At 47.9% G+C, this 19,673-nt stretch overlaps 6 protein-coding genes across 6 annotated transcripts; 1 reads left to right on the plus strand and 5 right to left on the minus strand.

Annotated features, from left to right (window-relative positions):
• Positions 1-5,189: 5,189 nt before the first annotated feature.
• F5J12DRAFT_787175 (uncharacterized protein) lies at positions 5,190-5,893 on the plus strand (the record flags this gene model as incomplete). Its single annotated transcript, XM_051743595.1, has 3 exons — positions 5,190-5,365; positions 5,429-5,736; positions 5,883-5,893. 3 exons carry the CDS (start codon positions 5,190-5,192, stop codon positions 5,891-5,893), a joined length of 495 nt encoding a protein of 164 aa, XP_051594522.1.
• Positions 5,894-6,973: 1,080 nt separating this feature from the next.
• On the minus strand, positions 6,974-8,007 carry F5J12DRAFT_868060 (uncharacterized protein). Its single transcript, XM_051747068.1, has 3 exons — positions 7,485-8,007; positions 7,355-7,421; positions 6,974-7,294 (listed from the first exon to the last, which is right to left on the minus strand). Exons 1-3 carry the CDS (start codon positions 7,715-7,717, stop codon positions 7,142-7,144), a joined length of 453 nt encoding a protein of 150 aa, XP_051594523.1. The 5' UTR covers positions 7,718-8,007; the 3' UTR covers positions 6,974-7,141.
• A 1,446-nt stretch (positions 8,008-9,453) lies between these two features.
• On the minus strand, positions 9,454-10,090 carry F5J12DRAFT_868075 (uncharacterized protein). The gene is made up of 3 exons (XM_051747069.1): positions 10,068-10,090; positions 9,931-9,996; positions 9,454-9,861 (listed from the first exon to the last, which is right to left on the minus strand). The coding sequence occupies exon 3, from the start codon at positions 9,813-9,815 to the stop codon at positions 9,537-9,539; it is 279 nt and encodes a 92-aa protein (XP_051594524.1). The 5' UTR covers positions 9,816-9,861; positions 9,931-9,996; positions 10,068-10,090; the 3' UTR covers positions 9,454-9,536.
• A 1,043-nt stretch (positions 10,091-11,133) lies between these two features.
• F5J12DRAFT_574851 (uncharacterized protein) lies at positions 11,134-12,744 on the minus strand. Its single transcript, XM_051740131.1, has 8 exons — positions 12,343-12,744; positions 12,248-12,288; positions 12,024-12,193; positions 11,915-11,970; positions 11,800-11,855; positions 11,664-11,742; positions 11,601-11,609; positions 11,134-11,546 (listed from the first exon to the last, which is right to left on the minus strand). The coding sequence occupies exons 1-8, from the start codon at positions 12,382-12,384 to the stop codon at positions 11,235-11,237; spliced, it is 765 nt and encodes a 254-aa protein (XP_051594525.1). The 5' UTR covers positions 12,385-12,744; the 3' UTR covers positions 11,134-11,234.
• Positions 12,745-13,541: 797 nt separating this feature from the next.
• Positions 13,542-15,480, minus strand: F5J12DRAFT_575213 (uncharacterized protein). Its single transcript, XM_051740132.1, has 9 exons — positions 15,236-15,480; positions 15,083-15,181; positions 14,747-15,026; positions 14,621-14,676; positions 14,482-14,537; positions 14,344-14,422; positions 14,276-14,284; positions 13,960-14,218; positions 13,542-13,878 (listed from the first exon to the last, which is right to left on the minus strand). Exons 1-9 carry the CDS (start codon positions 15,323-15,325, stop codon positions 13,796-13,798), a joined length of 1,011 nt encoding a protein of 336 aa, XP_051594526.1. The 5' UTR covers positions 15,326-15,480; the 3' UTR covers positions 13,542-13,795.
• A 2,045-nt stretch (positions 15,481-17,525) lies between these two features.
• F5J12DRAFT_898676 (uncharacterized protein) lies at positions 17,526-18,931 on the minus strand (the record flags this gene model as incomplete). The annotated part of the gene is made up of 7 exons (XM_051748125.1): positions 17,526-17,933; positions 18,063-18,254; positions 18,309-18,364; positions 18,421-18,599; positions 18,649-18,689; positions 18,742-18,840; positions 18,896-18,931. 7 exons carry the CDS (start codon positions 18,929-18,931, stop codon positions 17,526-17,528), a joined length of 1,011 nt encoding a protein of 336 aa, XP_051594527.1.
• Positions 18,932-19,673: the final 742 nt, after the last annotated feature.

Consider the following 19,673-nt stretch of genomic DNA (forward strand, 5'->3'; position numbering starts at 1 on the left):
TGTATGTGCCATGGAGGAGTAAAATGATAGATGGCCTCATTCACCCTGCTGTCCTATCTGCCCTTGTCTCATCTGCCAGAGGCCCTAAGAGATCGATGAGATTGTCACCCAATGCTCATCCATATACCTGAATACACAGAGCCTCTAGCTTGTGAGCCATCCTGTCCAGTGTCTGCATGGTTTCGTCCTGTTGTATTTGGAAATCATACATTCAATCCTCGTAGTATTGGCAGTGGGCCTCAGCATTGCAGAGTCAACGTTCCAAATCTTCAATTCACTCTTTGATTGTGTTGGACATTTGCAACACCTTGGCGATTGGGGCACAGACAGGTGACAGCGCACTGGGAGTTGCAGCAGTTGCGAGTTGGACAGGTGCTGCTGTTGTCAATGGGCAGGTGTCTGCTTTGAATACAAGGGTTAACTGTGATAATTAGTGTAAATGTAGATTGATTAAACATACCTGCTGCCATAGATCCCTCTACCTCCTGCGCAATGGATGGGCCAGCCTCAATGATCGAATCTGCTCATACAGCAGCTGGGATTGGGTGGGAATCCCTGCATTTGAATGCAGGAATATGAATCTCTAAATAAAATTTGAGTCAGCATAAATACATGAAATTGTGAACATACTGAGTGAAGATCCCTCAGGGATTGTCTCTCCCTGGTTGGAGGGCCCAACCCCAGCATTGATGGCTTTGGAAGCCATTGAAATGTGTTGCTTTGGGGGACATTCCTTTGGACTTTGGGATTCTTGGGCCTCCATCGTCGGGGACAGACTTCGAGCTTGCTTTTTTCCCCTGGCTCATGATGGATTCTGTCGAGTTGGAGTGGAAATCCTGCCTTTGGCATGGCTACATTGAATTTTGCAACCATTGCATGGGAAGCAGGACTTCCTGGGGTTCTTGTAGCATCAGACCTTGCATCTGTGGCATGAGCTGCAGGAATGGGGGTTGGGGGAAGGCATCCTTCTGGCAGCTATGGCAGTGCGACCATATAGTCTGTCCAATGGTGGACAAGGCTTGTGTTTCAATTGGCCTTGAGTGGGAATGTCTTCATCATTGTCAGTTTCCACTGTTGCCTTCCTAGAGTGGGATCAATGTCTGGATCAATGGGACATCATTTTCACAGCAGCTTTGTGCTTCTGCCTGCCTCATTCTGGTTCTTCCTTGTTGTCCTCCTTCTCTGGCACCCCATCTTCACCCTCATCATCCACCTCCATCCTGTGCAAGCTATCCACTATCATTTGCTCCACCTCTGCCTTGGTTGCTTTCCATTTTCCTTTGTCACTCATAGGCATTTCAGTCTCTTGAGCAGGTGGTGTTGGTGTTGGCACAATGCAGGGCATAGGGAGGCCCAACCAGTGGTAGTCGTATCAACACTCAACAATGTTGAGCCACTTGTGGTTGGCAACATCAGTTTTGGAAGGGGATAGGGCAGTCTTCCACTCAGGCCACAGGTGCTTAATCAAGCCAAGGTCTTCATGCCACTTTAAGAATGTGTCAATGCCAATGAGGGTCATTGGAATCTCATCTGTCCTAGCAATGAGGTCATGTACAGCATCCTGAATACATCAGTTAGTGAAAAAAATGTGATGATGCTATGATGCACTAGTTCATCATTTATCACCTTGATGGCACCTCTCCACTTCATAATCTTGTCCACCTTTCCCAGCTTGCTGCTTTCCATGATATCCTTGAAGTAAATTTGAAGGATGCAGTTGGCTGCAGCATCAAGCTCAGGCAATTTCTTGAAGAGCTTGCAAGATGACAATGATGACATGTTTCTGATGATGAGATGATGGAGTAGTTTGACAGTGAGAGTGGTGATGGTGATTGGAGAGTGGAAGAGTCAGAGGTTAAAGATGGACAACAAGATATGCAGATGTCACATTTTTTATCCCACCTATGAATGATTCCCATGGCATGATGGCAATACTGGTACAAGTCAATAATCCTGAATGCATATATGAAGCAGAAGCTCAGATAAAGATATGATGCATTGTTCTGGAATAGCATTGCTGTTTGTTTTGCATGTTTCCCATCTGCTCCAATGGCAGAGCCTGGCTCACAGCTACATAGACCAGCACCTGAGATTCCAACTAAATAGGCAAATTGTCCAACATGAAACACAATTTATAGTGGGAAATTCAGATACTCAATAGTGCAAGAGGTTCCACTTTCTTCATTTCTTGTCTTCCTGGGCCCATCTTATATTGTGACAGGGGGATAACCCAATTATGGATAGGCCCATCCATTTGTGGTGAGCTATCTATGATATGACAGATTGGCCTGTCTTATGCAGTGCCAATGGTTTGTAATCCTGCGATGGATGGATCGGCCTGCCTTATGTTGTAACACTGGTTTTTGTTTTCCCTTATCTGGTGCCTGAGAATACCATGGATGGGCCTGTCCTTATGTAGATCCCTTTGATCTCCCTTTCTGCTGCCTGAGAATGCCTTACACAGACCATCCTTATGTAGATAGCTTGGATCTCCCTTTCTGCTGCCTAAGAATACCATACACAAACTTGTCCTTCTGTTGTGACAGGGGTGCATCTTGCTAGATGGGCCCATCCATTTGTTGTGATGATATACATGACACTACTGAAGGGCTTGTCCTTATGTTGTGATGCTATTAGATGATATTACTGATGGGCCCATCCATATGTTGCGACAATATAAACAATACTACTGAAGGGCCCATCCTTATGTTGTGATGCTATTAAACAGCATTACTGATGGGCCCATCTTTATGTTTCAACAGGGTACATCTTACTGGGGCCAGGCCCACCCATATGTTGTGACAATATAAATAATACTACTGAAGGGCCCATCCATATGTTGTGATGCTATACATGAGATTACTGACAGGCCCATCTTTATGTCTTGTCAGAGGTACATCTTACTGTGGGCAGGCCCATCCATATGTTGCATAATACTACTGATGGGCCCAACCTTATGTTGTGACTCTATTAAATGATACTAGTGACAGGCCCATCTTTATGTTTCAACAGCAGTACATCTTACTGTCAACAGGCCCATCTGTATGTTGTGACATTATGAAATGACATTACTGACAGGCCCGTCTTTATGTTGTGACATTATGAAATGACATTACTGACAGGCCCATCTTTATGTTGCAACAGGGGTATGGCTTATTATGAATGGGCCTGTCTAGATGTTGTGACACCATAAATGATATTACTCCCAGGCCCATCCATATGTTGCCAACTTTGTATTCTAATCATAGACAGGCCCATCCTTATGTTGTGACCCTGTCCATGTTATGATAGGCAGGCCTGCCTTGATGTTGCAACAGGGGGGTAACCTACCAGGATGGGCCCATCCATGTCTTACAGCAATTCAGTATACTTAATTGGTCATGGGCCTGTCTAAATGTTTCAACATCTTTACCCACTGCAGGCCCTCCCATATGTTGTGGTAATGCACTTACAGGCCAGTACATATGTTGCTCTCACTTTAGTCCCTCAGGCCTGTCCATGTGTACTGGCTAATCTATTTAGGTGGGCCTGTCTCAGGGTCTATATGAGTGTTGGTGTTTTGGCGCACAGGCTGCCCATGTGTTGTGACTAAATGTGACTACACTATGTGCCATCAGTGTCAAAGACCTATCTTTGAAGTAGACTCAAGAAGCTTCTAGTTCAAGGTGAAGTATTTTATTGTGGTTCAAACATATACTACATCAAAATGCTTTGTTTTCATCATCAGAAAAGGCAGAGAGCAGAAACAGAAAGCTCTCAGAGGTAAATAGAAAAATGCATCATCAGTAGAGTCTACAGGTACATATGAAGAGATGGGGATACTAGAAACACAAGTCAAAGGCCACTGGTATCATTATGCACCATAGGACCAAGCTAAAAGGCATGAGACTGTGCTCCTCATGTTGACCACCAGACAAAATTCATTCCTGCATGTGATGCACAAGTCCAGGAGTTGAGAGAGGGGCTGGTGTACCATAAAAAGAATGTGGTGTCAAGCAGAAGAAGTCTCCTGGGGTTCAAGTTTTTGTTTTTCTTGGTTTCATTTCTGCTAAGTTGTCTTAAGGATGAAACAGAGTCGAGAGCACACAATGCACTCTTGTAGGATTGTGAATACATTGCTGATAGAGGGTTTTACAGGTATATAATAATCTTCAAGCCAGGTCGTATATACAGAGGGTCACTACCCCCCAGCTGCTGTGCTGTGTGAATGCCCTGTCACAGTTCTACCACTGGCTGTGTTTTGACAAGCTGTCCCTACCTTGCTCCACACTCAATTTATCACTCACTTGTTTGTGTGTTTGAAGCACTCTGATCGTCACTCAGGAAACAGGTTGGCTTTGGAGGTGTGGAAAATCAAGGGTGCAAGGTGAGGGAGGGGGTACAGGAGAGTTGGCTACAAGGAGTCTGGGGATGTTGGTGAGAGTAAGGGAAGGGCTCAAGGAGTGCAGTGTGGACTCAAGATCAAAGGGAGACACTGTTGGAGGAAGAGGGGGTTGAGTGTGGGGTAGAAGGTGATACAGAACAAAGCAAGTGAAGGGAAGGCAAGGAGAGTCAGAGGGTGTGGGGCATGGAGAAGGGGTTAGTGAGGATGGGTATGAAGCCAAGGACATCTACACAGGGAGAGGGGACAACCAAGGACAGTTGGCATCCAAACCCCCCCTCAGATGTAGGGAACACAGACCTTTCCCTATGAGAAGTCATGCCTCTAGTGTGTCAAAGGAAAGGTTTGAGGGTGGAAAGTGTAGGTGAAGGGTCAAAGGGGGTTCAGACTTAGGGGTTGTGGCTGAGAGAACTTAGTGTCAAAAAGTTGAGAGCTGACTAAGCATGTGGGTGGTCACAGTGTGTGCCACATCACTTAGAGACTATGGTACAGCACAGACAAGAATACTGTACAAGGATCACTGTCTTCTCTGTGTCTTGCTTTGGAGAGGAAAAATCACCACTTCAGCTCCTTTTCATCAAGTTCTTCTTTACAGTCTAGAAAATTTCCTCTTGGGTGAGTTCCCTTTTGTTCATCTAAAGCACTTATCCTGTATCCAGACCAAAGCCCCTTCAGGGTTGACCTGACTTGAGCAGAACCTACCTCTTCTGGAGTCAGAGTCCTTGGCCATCAGAAAACAGTTACTTACACTGCCAACACTGCAAAACTATTACTCAATCATTTCACATTCTTATATGAAGACCTTGACATGACTGTTCCTGAGAAGGCCTTCCACTCTATTTTTGTGCAACAGCTGCTGCTGAGCAGCCATTTGATTGCAACCAAAGGATATGTTCAAGTCCCCACTCTTGACACTTCATCTTTGGCAAAGCATGGTATTGTTGGTGCTCTTGGACTTTGTGCTGCTTCAGTAACATTTATCAAGTCATTTTCATAGCTACAGTGTTGATTAGTTTTTTACCTCTCACATGGCTTGAACCTCATTAGATCTGGTGACATCAAGCTCAAGTCCCCTGTCAATGTCAAAGATGGTATTGCCAAAGTGGCAATGAGGTTTGTGTGGACCCCCATCAAATACAACATGGCTTTGGGCAAGGATAGCAAGACTGCATGCATGTTTTCAGACCAGAATTGGGGAGCCCCAATGAGGAAGTTTATGGGGGCTGCCAAGAGAAGATTTATTGCTCAGCTTCAAGTCATTGTAGAGCTCGCCCTTGCTTTGCTTGTGATAGGGCAAGAACTCAACCCCAAGCTGTCGAGTGATGCAGGATCTGACAACAAGTATGCACTTATCTGTAGGTTTTCATTCCCTACTGCTTATATGATCCACTGAGTCCACAACAGGATCTCTAATACATCTTCCCACTTGCTATCATTAGTCTGTCTATGTTTTTCAATCCCTTGATCTTACTGCCACATAATTTACTTCACTGCTAATTAGCATGTGCTTAGCAGATATTAATTGCACTTTGTTGCTACTTATCTGCTTGACAGAACAGAACCAACATTATTTCAAGTAAGAAACTAATAAGCTAAGCACATGTTAAGTAAAAAATAAGCAGTGCTTAGTAAGCATCCAGCAGAAGGATCTACTTATCCAAGCAGACAGCTGCTTGGCAGTTGGTATGATAGGCAAGTGTTAAGTAGCTGTCAAGTAAGGATAAGTAAACTCATGATTTGCTGATGTAGGCACACCAACACTCACTTTCATTGTCTTTTGTTTTGGCTTTGGTTGGTTTACACCACTGAAACACACTTTGACTCACAGTGGTCTGGATCTCACACCACCCTGGAGGAGTCTAGTGGTCTAGGGCCACCTAAGTAGTGTCATCACTGTGCTTTGATTGTTTACTTGTACATTTCCCTTGTTTTGTTTATCATTTTACTGCTGTATAGTATATTTGATACATTTCATCCTCATCATAACTCTGCCCCCTCACTGCACATAATTGCACCAGCCTGTTTGGGCCTCATTCACCCTGCTGCTGAGTCACAGTGACTCATTTCTATTTTCATCATTTACCTCTGCAGTGACTTTCTGTTTACAGAATTATTGTACACCCTCCACCAGGAGGTTTATGACTCAGAGTATGATATGTACTCTGTACCCTCAGTTTTTCACTACCTTGCAACTCACCTCAAATATACTCTTTTCTCTCATTCCTCTCACATCAGGTGTATACTCCTAACAGAGGGAACTTATCAAAGTCAGGGTTAGTAGACAAGCCACAGGGGGTTATGACAAGTTCAGCCCACTAATGTGTCCCTCCATCCAACCATGCCTAGTCCATTTGACAAAGTCACCACATCAGAGCATAACAAGTGGTGTCCATTCACTCCATCCAGTACAGACACTCCTCACTTACCAGAGCATGGGTCACATACATCCAGCTGCAAGGGAACAAGCTCTCTATTGAGGGCCTAAAGGAATATAAGATCAGAAGAGGCATAGGGTCATGTCCAAGGTGTGTGAGAGGCTGGGGCTCATAATTATATTAAATTATCGTCACTGCACTTTGTAATTATGTTAATTCCCTCACATGCTATGTAATGCTATAGCACTATTTTCATCCACTGACATTGAAATTCGCATACACAATTTGCAGTGACACTGAGAAGATGTATCCATGACTTCAGTATCTGTGATGCTGATATTTAGTTATTTTACTTTTTGGAGCACTGGTCATCCTTCCACAATTTTTATACAAAGATAAAAGTGAGTATGACCATGTCAAGCATATGCATGAGACTGGGATCAACATCAAGGGAAGGTCCCCTCTTGGGCCCAATGATACTGAGGCCTTGTCTGTGTGACCACGCAAGTTCTTGGCAAGTAGTATCATTGCATGATAACTGTATACCAAAACCTGTTCAAAGCCGGAAGATGGGCAAGACATTAAGCCAAGTACACACTCTGACGATCCTGAAACCCATGTCCCATCTGTAGGGGAGATCATCTGGTCCCATGAACATGCACTTTCTGTGAGGTTTGAGTAACATGAGTCCTATGGATATTTCATATGAGAAACAATAAGTGGATCACCTTCCTCTGATTCCATGCCGAGGGATGAATGTATCTGTCATCATTTCCTGCCCATGGAGTCGCATTACGGATGGACCTGAAAAACGCCATTCGATCTCCCCTATGACCTCCAAATGGTCCCACATATCATCTGGATCGGAATTTGGGACAACTTTGTAGAGCGTGGTCATACGGGTTCCGAAGCAGAAAGGTGTAGAGGTTTTGTACAGGACTTGACCATTCTCGTTGGTCATAATCGTGTTTCACACGCCCTCGGAAGAGAGAATGAGACACATGGCGCTGGAGGGTTGCGTGGTATTCTCTCGGGGGGTGACATCCTTATGTAGTACAGTACATAGAGATTGGAAGCAAAGTGAAGAGATCGACTGGAGTTCGTTTTCGTGTCTGGAAGAACGCAACCTCGGTAAGCGCGGCCCCAAGGCACTTGCGCTCCGTAATAGCATCTGCTCCAAGTAAGATATATAAGTATGGTTGCGAAGGTCATAGCCAGTTGATTGTCAGATGTCATGCATCATGATCAGCTAACGCCAACATGCGACCATCCAGTTGAAAACAACAGGTACATACATAACGTCCCACAACACTGGTTCGAAAGCATAATTCAAATCTTGACAGCGTCCTTTGACTTGCTTTTTTTTTCTTCTCTGCTAGTGGGAGAAGAAGTTCAGCGGCATGATGGTGCAAATCCCCCAAGCCGTTGCCTCGTGAGTAAAAATTTTATCACCGAGCGGCGATGTAGATGCTCCGGCGACTTCGACAGTTCCCTACGACAGCCACTGTTTAGGTCAGTTCTATGATTACCCTCGGAGTAAATATTCTGCCCTGTCAATTGCTGTGCTTTCACGATTGCATAGTTCCATCCACAGAGCGATGGTCAACACACGCAACGATGGCAATTACTGGTGGGTGCAGATGGCGTGATGCATGACGCGTCACCTGCATAGACGACCGCGAGATAGTATGTCAAGGCGACGAGGTGCATAGCGTCGTAAGTAGGTATGGGCTGGCCATCGAACTCGAAGGTCATACATATGTTCCACGGTGACGGTAGCTGCAAGGAAGGGCTAGCGACACCTACGCACCACTGACACGTGGCGGTGGAACGACATTGATATGACAGCCTTGGAAGCTCGAAGATAACTTCCGTGATCATGTTTATAAAATGCCTCAAACGACATGACACAGCGGATGGGAAGCAATAGTGGCTTGCGGTATAACATACAACAGGGGTTGGTCTAAACGAGTATCATATAAAGATAACACCAACGATGGACAGCCGTCAAGCATACAGGCAGATAGTGAGAAAAGTATAAACGAATAACAACGCGACACTAATTCATGTGGACGGGACATCCGACGTCCCGTCACTGAGGACCGATGTCGCCAACGTGGAATGGACCATCTTTCTTGTGCGCCATCCGCTTCTGCTCACAGGTAGGGCTTTCTGTCGAGGGCAGTGGGGTACTAACTACGATAGCAGTGTCGAAAGGAGGTTGTCACCCACGAGGTCTGACGCATGTGGATTCAATGAATGGATGACTATCATGCATGATATGTTCTCGGTAAAAAGCCTGGCGGAGACAAGCGACGACCACCAGTCAGCTCCGCGACATACAGACAGGCGTTTCATGGATCACTACCACCACCACTACCACCGTGACCCAGTTGCGCTTGTCCCTGATCGTCCATCCGCAATTTTTCTACATAGACAAAAGTGAGTACGACCGTGTGGAGCATATGCACAAGACTGGGATCAACATCGAGGAAAGGGTCCCTTTTGGACCCAAAATAATACCGAGGCTTCACCTGTGTGACCGTGCGAGTTCTTCCCTATTTGCATTATCGCGTGGTAACCGTGCAAGTACCCACCTTATCAAAGCTGAGGGGTGTGGGGAAGATAACGTTAAGCCAAGTACATACTCTGACGATCCTGAGGTTCATTTCCCACCTGTAGGGAAGACCATCCGGTCCCGTGAACATGCGCCTCCTGTGTGAGGTTAGATTGAACAACATGAGTCCTATATCAATGTACACCGGAAAACAATGTGTCTATCACCTTCCTCTGATTCCATGCCGAGGGATGAATGTATCTGTCATCATTTCCTGCCCATGGAGTCGCATTACAGATGAACCCGTCAAATGCCATTCAATCTCCCTTATGACCTCCAAATGGTCCCGCATATCATCTGGACCGGCATTTGGGATGACTTTGTAGAGCGTGGTCGTGCGAGCTCCGAAGTGGAAAGGTGCAGAGGTTTTGTACAGAACTTGACCATTCTCGTTGGTCATAATCGTGTTTCGCACACCTTCGGAAGAGAGTATGAGACGCATAGCGGAGATTTGCGCAGTATTCTCTCGGGAGCCACCCTCTTATGTACTGTGCACAGAGATTGGGAGCAGGGATCGACTGCAGTTCATTATCATGTCCGGGAGAACGCAGCCTCACCTGCCATTCGTGTATGGCTAGCGCAGTACTGACGCTCAGCATCACGGGGGGACATAGGAATAGTATCTGTTTAAGACAAAATACATAAGCCAGGTCATGAACTGGTCATAGCCATATGTAGGGCATTTTAACTTCACCACGTAGAGCCATACGATGTTCCGCGTGCCCACGCCAACCCACACACACGAATCTTGATGTTGACCGCGAGGATTTGGATTCTATCAGAAAAGCTGGCTCAGTACAACCCAGTAGATGTCGGGCGACTCGACCAACACAAAGGCGTCCTCCGTCGCGTCAGGTTAGGTCGGGTTCCATTCATCCTTATCTGACTCGCTGGTTTGTTTTTTCTACAGGTGGGGAAGCGGAGCGGTCTGACGACGCGAATCGAAACCCAAAGATCACTAGGCTGACAAACAGAAGCAACGATAGTGACTTGAGGTATATGGAATAAAATACAACAGGGGTTGGTATAAAAAGATGTCGGCAACCACAGACGGTCGCTTAGACGACCAGTGTTCCCTCGATTTTCTTCCTATCTACCAAGATAAACGAAAACCTATTGTCACCCGTGACCCGGCGCAGCATTCAAGCATGCAAGAGAATCATGAAAAAATCATAAACAACGAATAACGAAGCAACACTAGTTCGTATGCCAGATGGGACGTACGACGTCCCGTGACGGAAAACCGACGACACCGGATCATCGATTCATCATTCGTGAGGCAATCTGCACCACGGTTTAATGTAAAATGGACCGTCTTTTCTTGTGCGCCATCCGCTTCCGCTTACAAGTAGGGCTCCCTGTCGAAGGCGAGGGGGTACTGGCTACGATAGCAGTGTTGGAAGGAGGTGTGGCATAAGGGATGGCGGAATGCATGGACGCGGGGATGCGGGAGTTTGAGGGTGCGCCGGAAGAAGAGTTACTAGCTGATGAAGGAGGTGGGAGTGAGGTTGGAATGGGGTTGGATGGGGGTGAAGAGGAAGGCGAAGGCGCAGACGGTGGAGAAGGAGAAGACGGTGAAGGTGTGGAAGGTGGAAAGAGAGTGGACGGTGAGGGTGTGGAAGGGGAAACGGAACAGGACGGTATAGGCGCGGAAGGCTGAGTTGAGTTGGACGGAGCCGAGTAGGATGGACCGGGGGTAGTGGTAGGGGGAGATGTACTTGGCGTAGCAGACGTGTAGGATGCGGTCGACATGGAGGAGGTAGTAGGGGTGGTTTGCGTAGTCTGTGTTGTAGTCGGAGATGACGACGTGCTTGGCGTCGAAGACGTATTCGTCGCGAATATATCATCCTGCGCACCTGCATCACACATCACATAAGGCCTCATCCTGATCAATCGGGAAAAACGCGCACTTACCGTCTTTGAAGCCGCACTTGGAATTATATGCTGGACTCTTGGCCATCCCGCTTAAATCAAAACCGCTCACTTCAATGTTGTTATCCTCGAGCTGGTTCCAGATCATGATTTGTTTTGGTCCCTGCACGCATTGACTCTGATCCTCTTCACACCATACCGGTGGGGATGGTGTTCCGAGGGGAGTGGTGGAGGTGGCATTGGTCACCATACATTTGAAGCCTTCCATGTAAATATTGGGCTCGCCACATCCGTTTGGAATCTATGGAGTTGTCAAGTGGTTGCGTGGAGTGGATTCTTGACCGAGTTGACTTACCCAGACCCACTGTCATGAGTTTGTAAGCGGGTATGCTGGCGGAAAAACAAATAAGAGACTTACTGCGCATATACATCCTCCACTGGGGCAAGCCGGCATCGCGGCGGGAACATCATACGTCGTCAGTCGTCTCCATGGCGTGCTACAGGGACAAGCGTCGTCAGGAAACCATACGGACGGACCAGGAAAAATGCCGCACTTGTACCGAACCGTGAAGACCACCAAATCTTCCAACGTAACGTCGCTGAGCTCGGACTAAGTAATCTCGCGATAAGGAACATGTCGTGCCTTGAAACGAACGATGAGATGCACACCTTGTATGCGATAGCAAATGCTGTTCCGGCAGCCATTGTCTCGTTTTGAGTATGTACTAACAAACTATGATGAGGTTTTCAAAGAGATAATGGAGGTCCTAAGGCTCACTGTTTGGAGAGGTGATACAGCCGTCCGAAATGGTGGCATCAAGGAGAACATCGGTGGACCCAGTGTGATTCAGGCCATCTGGCCATTCCGTTGCGTGGGTTCCATTATAAGATAAAGAAGTAACACCTCTATTATCTGCGATTTCGATCGTGAATGACCCGCCTGCGGGTCTGTGCGCCATGCATTAAAAGGGGGAAAGTTCAGTTTGGTCTGGAGGTACGTACAGTTCTAGGACATCGCCTTCGGCGGGTGGGAACTGGTCACACTGCAAAACGATGTTAGGCTGCGAATATATGCGCTGTTCCACGCTGGCACGTACCCCGTTGCTGTGGTGGAACCAATAATCTGACTTGCTGAGCATCCACAAAGGTAACACCGCGTCGTCTGTGTTGTAGTTGACCTGTCCTGGCGTTGTACCCTAATTTTCCTCGTCTGTCACTGTGTTCCACAGGGGATAAATGAATTTGAGGACGCACGTTCAAGCAGTACATTGACGGGTGCCATGCTGCCAGGTGTGCGCTGGTGAGTCCAGCCAGGGCTGTTACAAGCCATGCTATGGTCCACATAGTAGGTCAGTAGGTAGTAAAGAGCGGGGTCGTCGAAGAGAGCGTCGCGAGAGAAAGAAAGAGAGAGAGAGAGCGAAAAGCCTTGCATCTTCGCCGGTCTCGATTGTTTTTATCGTCGGCCATTGCAAATTCAATTATGGACGCTGGTCGCCAGGGGTATGTGATTACGTAACAATGGGCTTGGTAGATATATTAGGTAATGGCCCACGTGTCAATCGTGGGAAACTTCATAGTGCACCCATTGTCTGCTCCGCGGTGCAAGCTTATTGTACTCCCCGTGCTCATCACTACTAGCCTTATACCTTGATATTCCTTGATTTTCCATTGGCCATACTTGGGTTCACCATTGTAATGGCATTATATAACATTGTAAAGCTATATCCATGTATGCTGCTGGACCTATTTTCAAAGTGTCCCTTCTTGCCATTCTCCCGTTTTCTTTTATTCTTTGATTCACACAAACAAGTGGGCATCACGGAAACTGGGCGTGTTGTCGAGCTCTTCGGGGCGGGTACTGCACACGCCATCAAAATCGAATACCTCGGTAGCGGTGTAGTTATTCCTACGCGATGGCATCAAGCTCATGGGCACAGAGCAGATGAGAGTTAGTATCCATCTCTATCCTTTATGGCTCCAAACTGGGTTCCAGGGACGGAATTGAAAAGCGGAAAACCAACTTACAGATGAGAGGATGGTGAAAAGCAGCGAGTTTTCCAGCGCTAGAGTTTACTTGAGTTTGGGTAAGCAAAGGCATCCTCTGATCTGTCTGATCTGTCCCACAGCGGAAGTAAATCCGTAGCTCTGTCAAACAAGTGCCCCTAATTCAGCTTGATAAGAAATCCAAGTGTACACGACGGTTAAACCAGGTCAAAAGTAGCAATATGAATACAGGCAACGCAACGATAAAAAAAAGCATACTTCTTCAACCTCTATTTAGTTATTCCCTGGGTATAGCGAAGAATTCAGATGGCCCAGCACCGCAGTCATCTCCAGTGCATATTCGACACGCGAATGCCGCTCAACGGAAAGGAAGGAGCACGTACTTTCTTGGAATGAACGAGGGTATAAAAGGAACTTTTGAGGGGATTGAATAAAGCCGAAACAGCGAACGCAAAGAAGCTATCTAACGCGAACGAGAAAACTGGCAAGCAGGAGTAGGAGAAAAGGCGCTGATGACACCTGGTCACCCTCGCCGCGAACGCAAGCTCAGAGAGCGGTCGCGGGGCGCTTGTGCCTTGCCACCATGCGTTTACTAGACGTACTCGTGGCGAATATATCGTTCTGGGCACCTACATACCCACAAGACCACGGAGCCACAGCAATGAGGGACGTCAGCATTTTAGAAAATTAACATTCATTCCCAGACTCACCGTTTTGGAACCCGCATTTGGCATTGTAGGCAGGACTCTTCGGCATTCCACTGAGATCATTTCCGCTCACTTCGATGTTGTTGCCTTCCAGTTGATTCCAGATCATGATCTGCTTCGGGCCCTGGACACATTCGCTCTGGTCGCTTTCACACCATACCGGCGCTTTCGGCGTACCGACTGGTGTCGTTGACATGGCGTTCGTGACCGTGCACTTGAAACCTTCCATGTAGATATTGGGCTCGCCACATCCGTTAGGGATCTGAAAAGATCAGCCATTATAAGGAAGTCGGAACAACGGATCGGCGGCAGCGCTCACCCAGACCCACTGCAATGGAGACCTCGGTTAGTACTTCCGTGGACAACCATATGGCGAGCGGGACTTACTGCGCATATACAGCCACCGGATGGACAAGCGGGCATCGCAGCAGGAACATCATAGGTTGTTACACGTTTCCACGGTGTACTGTAACCATATCAACTTATCAGTATGGAACAATAACTTGAGAACAGAATCGTCTGCACTTGTACAGCACTGAAAATACCACGAGGTTGTCCAGCGTGACCTGACTCAGTTCAGACTGTTGTTTTCAACATGAATTAATTAAACATAGTCAGCAACTGTGACCGGCATTTACCAAAGGTAGGGCGGAGAGGTACTAACATTATATGAAATCGCAAATGCCGTCCCGGAAGCCATTGTCTCGTTTTGCGTATGAACTTGTTTCCAAAATTAACGAGCAGTCGGGATTCAATCTCGATGAAAGAAAGCAGCAAAGCGAGAACTTACTATTAGGATCCACAACACATCCTTCCGACGAGTATGTAGCCTGTGTGAGCACATCGGTAGACCCAGTATGGTTCTGCCCATCCGTCCACTCGGTGGCGTACTCGCCGTTGAAGGAATAACTAGTAACGCCCCTGTTTCCCGCGATCTCGACTGTGAAAGACCCGCCAGCGGGACTATATGTCGTAGCGTCGTTTGAGAAAACGTAGACAAAACTAAGCGTGACACATGTGAATACGTACAGTTCAAGGACGTCACCCGGTGCCGGGGGAAACTGATCGCACTGCCATACCATTAGCAGGAGTTTAAGTCACCATCGAAGATAATTGTGAAACGCACATTATTGACGTGATGGAACCAATAATCGCTCTGCGCCAGGTCCCACAGAGGATTGACAGCGTCGTTGGTGTTGTAGTTGACCTGACCCGCCGTAGTGCCCTGACCACAATATCAGCCCCTGCGGACCATCCGGCCTGAACACGAAGCACGCACGTTGAAGCAGTACATTGCCTCGTGGAACGCCGCCAAGTGGGCAGCGGCGAATCCAGAGAGGGTGAAGATAGACAGCAATAAAGGCAACATCGCAGCGTAGCAGTCGCGATAAGGACCCACTACTCAAAAACCGAAAAGAGCGAACAAGAACTGTTGCAGAGCGAGGACGAAAGGAAGGTGAAGGGAGCGACTTGAACTGGACCTGTGACGACCATCATGATCTTCCTTCTTATAAGCACGGCGGGGACCCAGATAAACAATCCACCCCATCGAGGCGGTCACTGTCAATGAAGCCAGGAACATCTATCCAATTCGATACGCCGAGACGGAAAATTTGACGTTGCATCGATACGGGTTGATTGGCATGTGGCCCTCTACAGCGAGATCAACAAAAGCCACCCATGATAAACGCCCAGCATCTAAATCGAGTTGAGCGGGGGTTTCTAATTCCGTTCACCGTGCGGAAGCACTTGTTTCATGTTTGTTTTTACAAATCGTCATCAGGGACGAAGTCGTTAATAGCAGGAGGCGCGCGCGATAGCGAGTGCAAGTCTTACAGAAGACACTTGCGGGAATTCGACCCCGTTCTTCGCTGGTCAGACAGGGCCCGATAGCGGTGGACCGGCGTTGGTGGTTCATCTTCGTTGAATCTTCTAGCGTTTTGAACCCTGTTCTACGGATAGGCTCGAACTGCTCGAACCCGCGATACACCATTTTGTCGTCACCTGCCAACCACAAACTACCATCGCAACCGCTAAACGCGGAATCTTCCGGCGGCAAACGCAATCAATCCCAAAAATACACCCTCTCTCCATCTCGATCAGACATAACCATGCGGGGCGAGGCATTTGGGTGCTCTTTGAGACCCTTGCATGCAACCGGAAGGTTGGAAGTGTTGCATGAAATGCATCGTCCCTAACCATCATTTCATCACCGTGACTGCGCGACGGGGATGATTTCCCAGAAATTTGGTCCATTTAAGTGAAGGTCGGAGTTCTGATATCACGATGGGGGTGAGGGTTGTTCAAGTAGAGATGACGGAGGGGCTTCCTCGTCGTTCCTTCTATTATTGCCGATGGCGGATATTGGGTCCGTACACGCTCCCAGAGGACCGGAGGGTGGAGTGGAGCTGCAGGTTCGACGTGCCCATTGTGTCGGTTCCCATAGGGTCCAGCACGTAGACCGGCGGCGACGCCACGTCAAGCTACGGGCCATCATCGCAGCTGACAAAATGGGCGTCCAAGAGCGTCACGACGCCAGAGTCGTGCCTCATCTTGGCAAACCCGGCTTGACCCTTATGACAGTCGTTTCCGTGATGGCACACTAGCTGCCTACCTTGAAGCCAGAAAATGCGTGGTGCACGAGTCTCATCGCGCAATTGTTCGACCGCGGAAATGACCATCCTAAGAGGGTCCTTCCACTCCCCCATGATCGAAGATACCGAACACCAGCGCGCATAGAAGTTCAGAAGATTTCGTGCCCGAATTTCGAAGGTGAGTTATAGCCGCGTCGGCTTGTGCTGGCCATGACTGTATGACCAGAGTACACTTCTGATACATAAGTTAGCAACAAAACAATGGCGAGTGGACGTAGTTGGGGTTGAAATTCTTAGTAGACCAACACGTCTTCGATCGGGGCGTGTTTGCCAGCCAAGAACAATTAGCTAAGCAAATTTACCCCTAACTTCATGGAACACTGGCGGCGGCAAAGAAGATTGCGTGGAAGGAGCTGTGAAACTACGGCAGAAAAGAGTTGGTGTCTTAACATACGGCTAGACTGATCCTACTAGTACTCTCATCGAACCACACACAAGCTCGAGGTGATCAAGCCTCGCATTCCCACAGGGTATATATTTTGTACAACAAAATTGGTATGAACAGGGCACTGACCAGCAGTGGTTGGTAGGGCAAATTTGAAGCAGGATGAGACGATAATAATGATAACGGGATGTTGCCAATGACCGGGCACGACGAAGAAGAAGGGGAGTACAGATGTAACGGATGTCGGCATCACCGTCACCCTGCATGGACAGGTGGGAACCTATTACGAAGACTGAACTCCTGACCATGCAACAGACAGCACGAGATGGGTGTAAGACGAATGGAGTAAGGCCTTCGACATCCAGTTTCACCGCGGCCCGGTTCCAGCAGAAACGAAAAAAGCAATAAAAATATCAGAATAAGCAGGGTTCCTTGCACCCCGAACGAAGCAACATCATCTGACGGCCTGAGTGCGACCACACATGAGGATGGCACCTGGCCATCCATCTCCGCGACATCCGAGAGCAGGATCAAAACGCGAACGAGGCTCGCCCCCGTTTGTGAACCATCCGTTTGCTCGATGAGCCACCTGAAGCGAAGATATCATCTTGAGCACCTATAAACAAATAACGCAACAGGTCAGTGACAAGACACTCAACCCCCGTAACACAGTACTTGCCGTCCTGGAACCCGCACTTGGAATTATACGCCGGGCTCTTTGGTTCCCCACTCAAGTCGTCTCCAGACACTTCAATGTTGTTCCCTTCTGCTTGATTCCAGATCATGATCTGTTTTGGACCCTGGACACACTGGCTCTGGTCCTCCTCGCACCAGACGGGAGGTTTTGGCGTACCGACGGGTGTGATTGAGGTTGCGTTGGTGACCTTGCATTTGAAACCCTCCATGTAGATGTTAGGCTGCCCACATCCGTCGGGAATCTAGCGGTGGCGTCCGGAGGTTAACTGACATTAAAGGCACTGAAAACGCGCATCAACTCACCTATACCCACTATTCCGGACAGCTTTGTCAGTGACAATGTATGTAGAGATAAAGGCGTGGAAACGTACTGCACATATGCATCCATCCGCTGGACAGGCGGGCATCGCGGCAGGAACGTCGTAGCTGGTCACCCGTTTCCATGGCGTGCTGGAACGAGCGTCAGGAACGAGGAGGCAGGCAACGAAAATGAAAAACACGCCGTACTTGTACCGCACGGAAAACACCACGAGGTTATCCACTGTGACCTCGCTTAAGCTGGACTGGAGGTTGTCAGGTTAGGAACGACTTTAATATGGAACGGATGAGATACGGACAGTATATGAAATTGCAAATGCCGATCCGGCAGCCATAGATTGATTTTGTGTGTGGACTGAAGGTGTTTGCTCTTTGCATTGGAACATCGAAGAACGGGGATACTATACGCACAGTTAGGCTCTGCAATGCATCCACTAGATGACAGCGGTGCACCTCCTAGGTTCGTAATCGAGTAGTTGTCGGGATGGGTACCGCCATCGGGCCAGTCGGTAGCGTGTTTCCCGTCATCAGATAAGGTGGTGACACCTCTGTTGTCGGCGATCTCGACAGTAAAAGATGCACCGGCGGGACTAGTGGGGTTGTTACAAGGGGAGAGGATACGGAAAATTCTTTGCATACAGTTCTAGGAAGTCGCCGTCTGCAGGAGGAAATTCGTTGCACTACATGCGGCATAAGTGTACGCAGGAAACCCCATCAGTTGAATAGAATCACCTTGTTGATACCGTGGAACCAATAATCACTCTGGCTGAGCATGTACAAGGGTAACGTTGCATCGTTGGTATTGTAGTTGACCTGACCCGGGGTCGTACCCTGTAAACACCCATTGTCAGCGAGGTAAAATCCAAGGGAATGAACATTTACTGACATTAAAACAATACATGGCAGGGTGCCAAGCGGCCATATGCGCGTCAGCGAGTCTAATGAAAGCAACTGAGATGGTTAACAGGGACCACATGTTTCTAAGGAGTGTGTTTTGAAAGAAGGGCGAAAACACCGAGCCGTCCAATGACTCCGGTGCGATAGTACTTGGTGGGAGGAGAAGCGGCGCTCTCTGTTCGTTTATGATACACATAAGAAAAGTACTTACGTTAGTTGAACCAGGTTGATAAGATGAACTGCCAAACCAGATGTAGTAACGTCATAGGCGGCAGATTGCTTGGGAAACGGTACGGAAGTGGATGGCAACGGTCTTTTTGTTGGTCGTATAGACCCTTTCAAAAATTGACACATTAGGAAGACCGTAGGTATCACCTGGATTACCGTTGAGGCGCTGGGTGTGTGGATCGCTGGATCCTCTGCTATGATCTGGAAAACCCGCCCCAGTGATGTCATGAAATCAGACATAAAAAAACTTCCGGTGTAGACGGCCCGCGTCAACGGAATGACAGTGTCAATTTTCCAAGATAATCATGCTTTACCGAGTCACTCCACATGAACAACGTCAGAGTAGTCGCCTGAGGAGCTGCCAGAGGTCGGAAGTATTAAATCTAACGCTCTGGTAAGCAACCGCTGATTTTACCTCAAAGACTTGTCTCACCTCGCGGCGAAACGACGATAGCTTGGTTCAAGTCTGTTGCAGGCTAGCTCAGACTGAAGTTTCTAGGGCTTGCGCTGTTCTCTTTTCTTACTAACTGCATTCAATG

The sequence above is a fragment of the Pisolithus orientalis genome (assembly GCF_024613125.1).
Source record: "Pisolithus orientalis strain OTSU chromosome Unknown F5J12scaffold_91, whole genome shotgun sequence".
Classification (NCBI taxonomy): domain Eukaryota; kingdom Fungi; phylum Basidiomycota; class Agaricomycetes; order Boletales; family Pisolithaceae; genus Pisolithus; species Pisolithus orientalis.

Excerpts from the sequence above, each read along its gene's own strand:
- F5J12DRAFT_868060 (XM_051747068.1), bottom strand. The coding sequence starts at position 7,717 with ATGACCAACGAGAATGGTCAAGTCCTGTACAAAACCTCTACACCTTTC. Across the intron at positions 7,422-7,484 it reads CGGCATGGAATCAGAGGAAG|AAAGTGCATGTTCATGGGAC; the intron begins GTGATCCACTTA and ends CAAACCTCACAG. Across the intron at positions 7,295-7,354 it reads TGGGTTTCAGGATCGTCAGA|TTATCATGCAATGATACTAC; the intron begins GTGTGTACTTGG and ends TTTGGTATACAG.
- F5J12DRAFT_575213 (XM_051740132.1), bottom strand. The coding sequence starts at position 15,325 with ATGTTGCCTTTATTGCTGTCTATCTTCACCCTCTCTGGATTCGCCGCT. Across the intron at positions 14,538-14,620 it reads CATTTGCGATTTCATATAAT|TCTGAACTGAGTCAGGTCAC; the intron begins GTTAGTACCTCT and ends TGAAAACAACAG. Across the intron at positions 14,423-14,481 it reads GTATTTTCAGTGCTGTACAA|TACACCGTGGAAACGTGTAA; the intron begins GTGCAGACGATT and ends ATATGGTTACAG.
- F5J12DRAFT_574851 (XM_051740131.1), bottom strand. The coding sequence starts at position 12,384 with ATGCTCAGCAAGTCAGATTATTGGTTCCACCACAGCAACGGG. Across the intron at positions 11,971-12,023 it reads CTGTATCACCTCTCCAAACA|TACATACTCAAAACGAGACA; the intron begins GTGAGCCTTAGG and ends ATAGTTTGTTAG. Across the intron at positions 11,856-11,914 it reads CATTTGCTATCGCATACAAG|TCCGAGCTCAGCGACGTTAC; the intron begins GTGTGCATCTCA and ends GAGATTACTTAG.
- F5J12DRAFT_868075 (XM_051747069.1), bottom strand. The coding sequence starts at position 9,815 with ATGCGTCTCATACTCTCTTCCGAAGGTGTGCGAAACACGATTATGACC.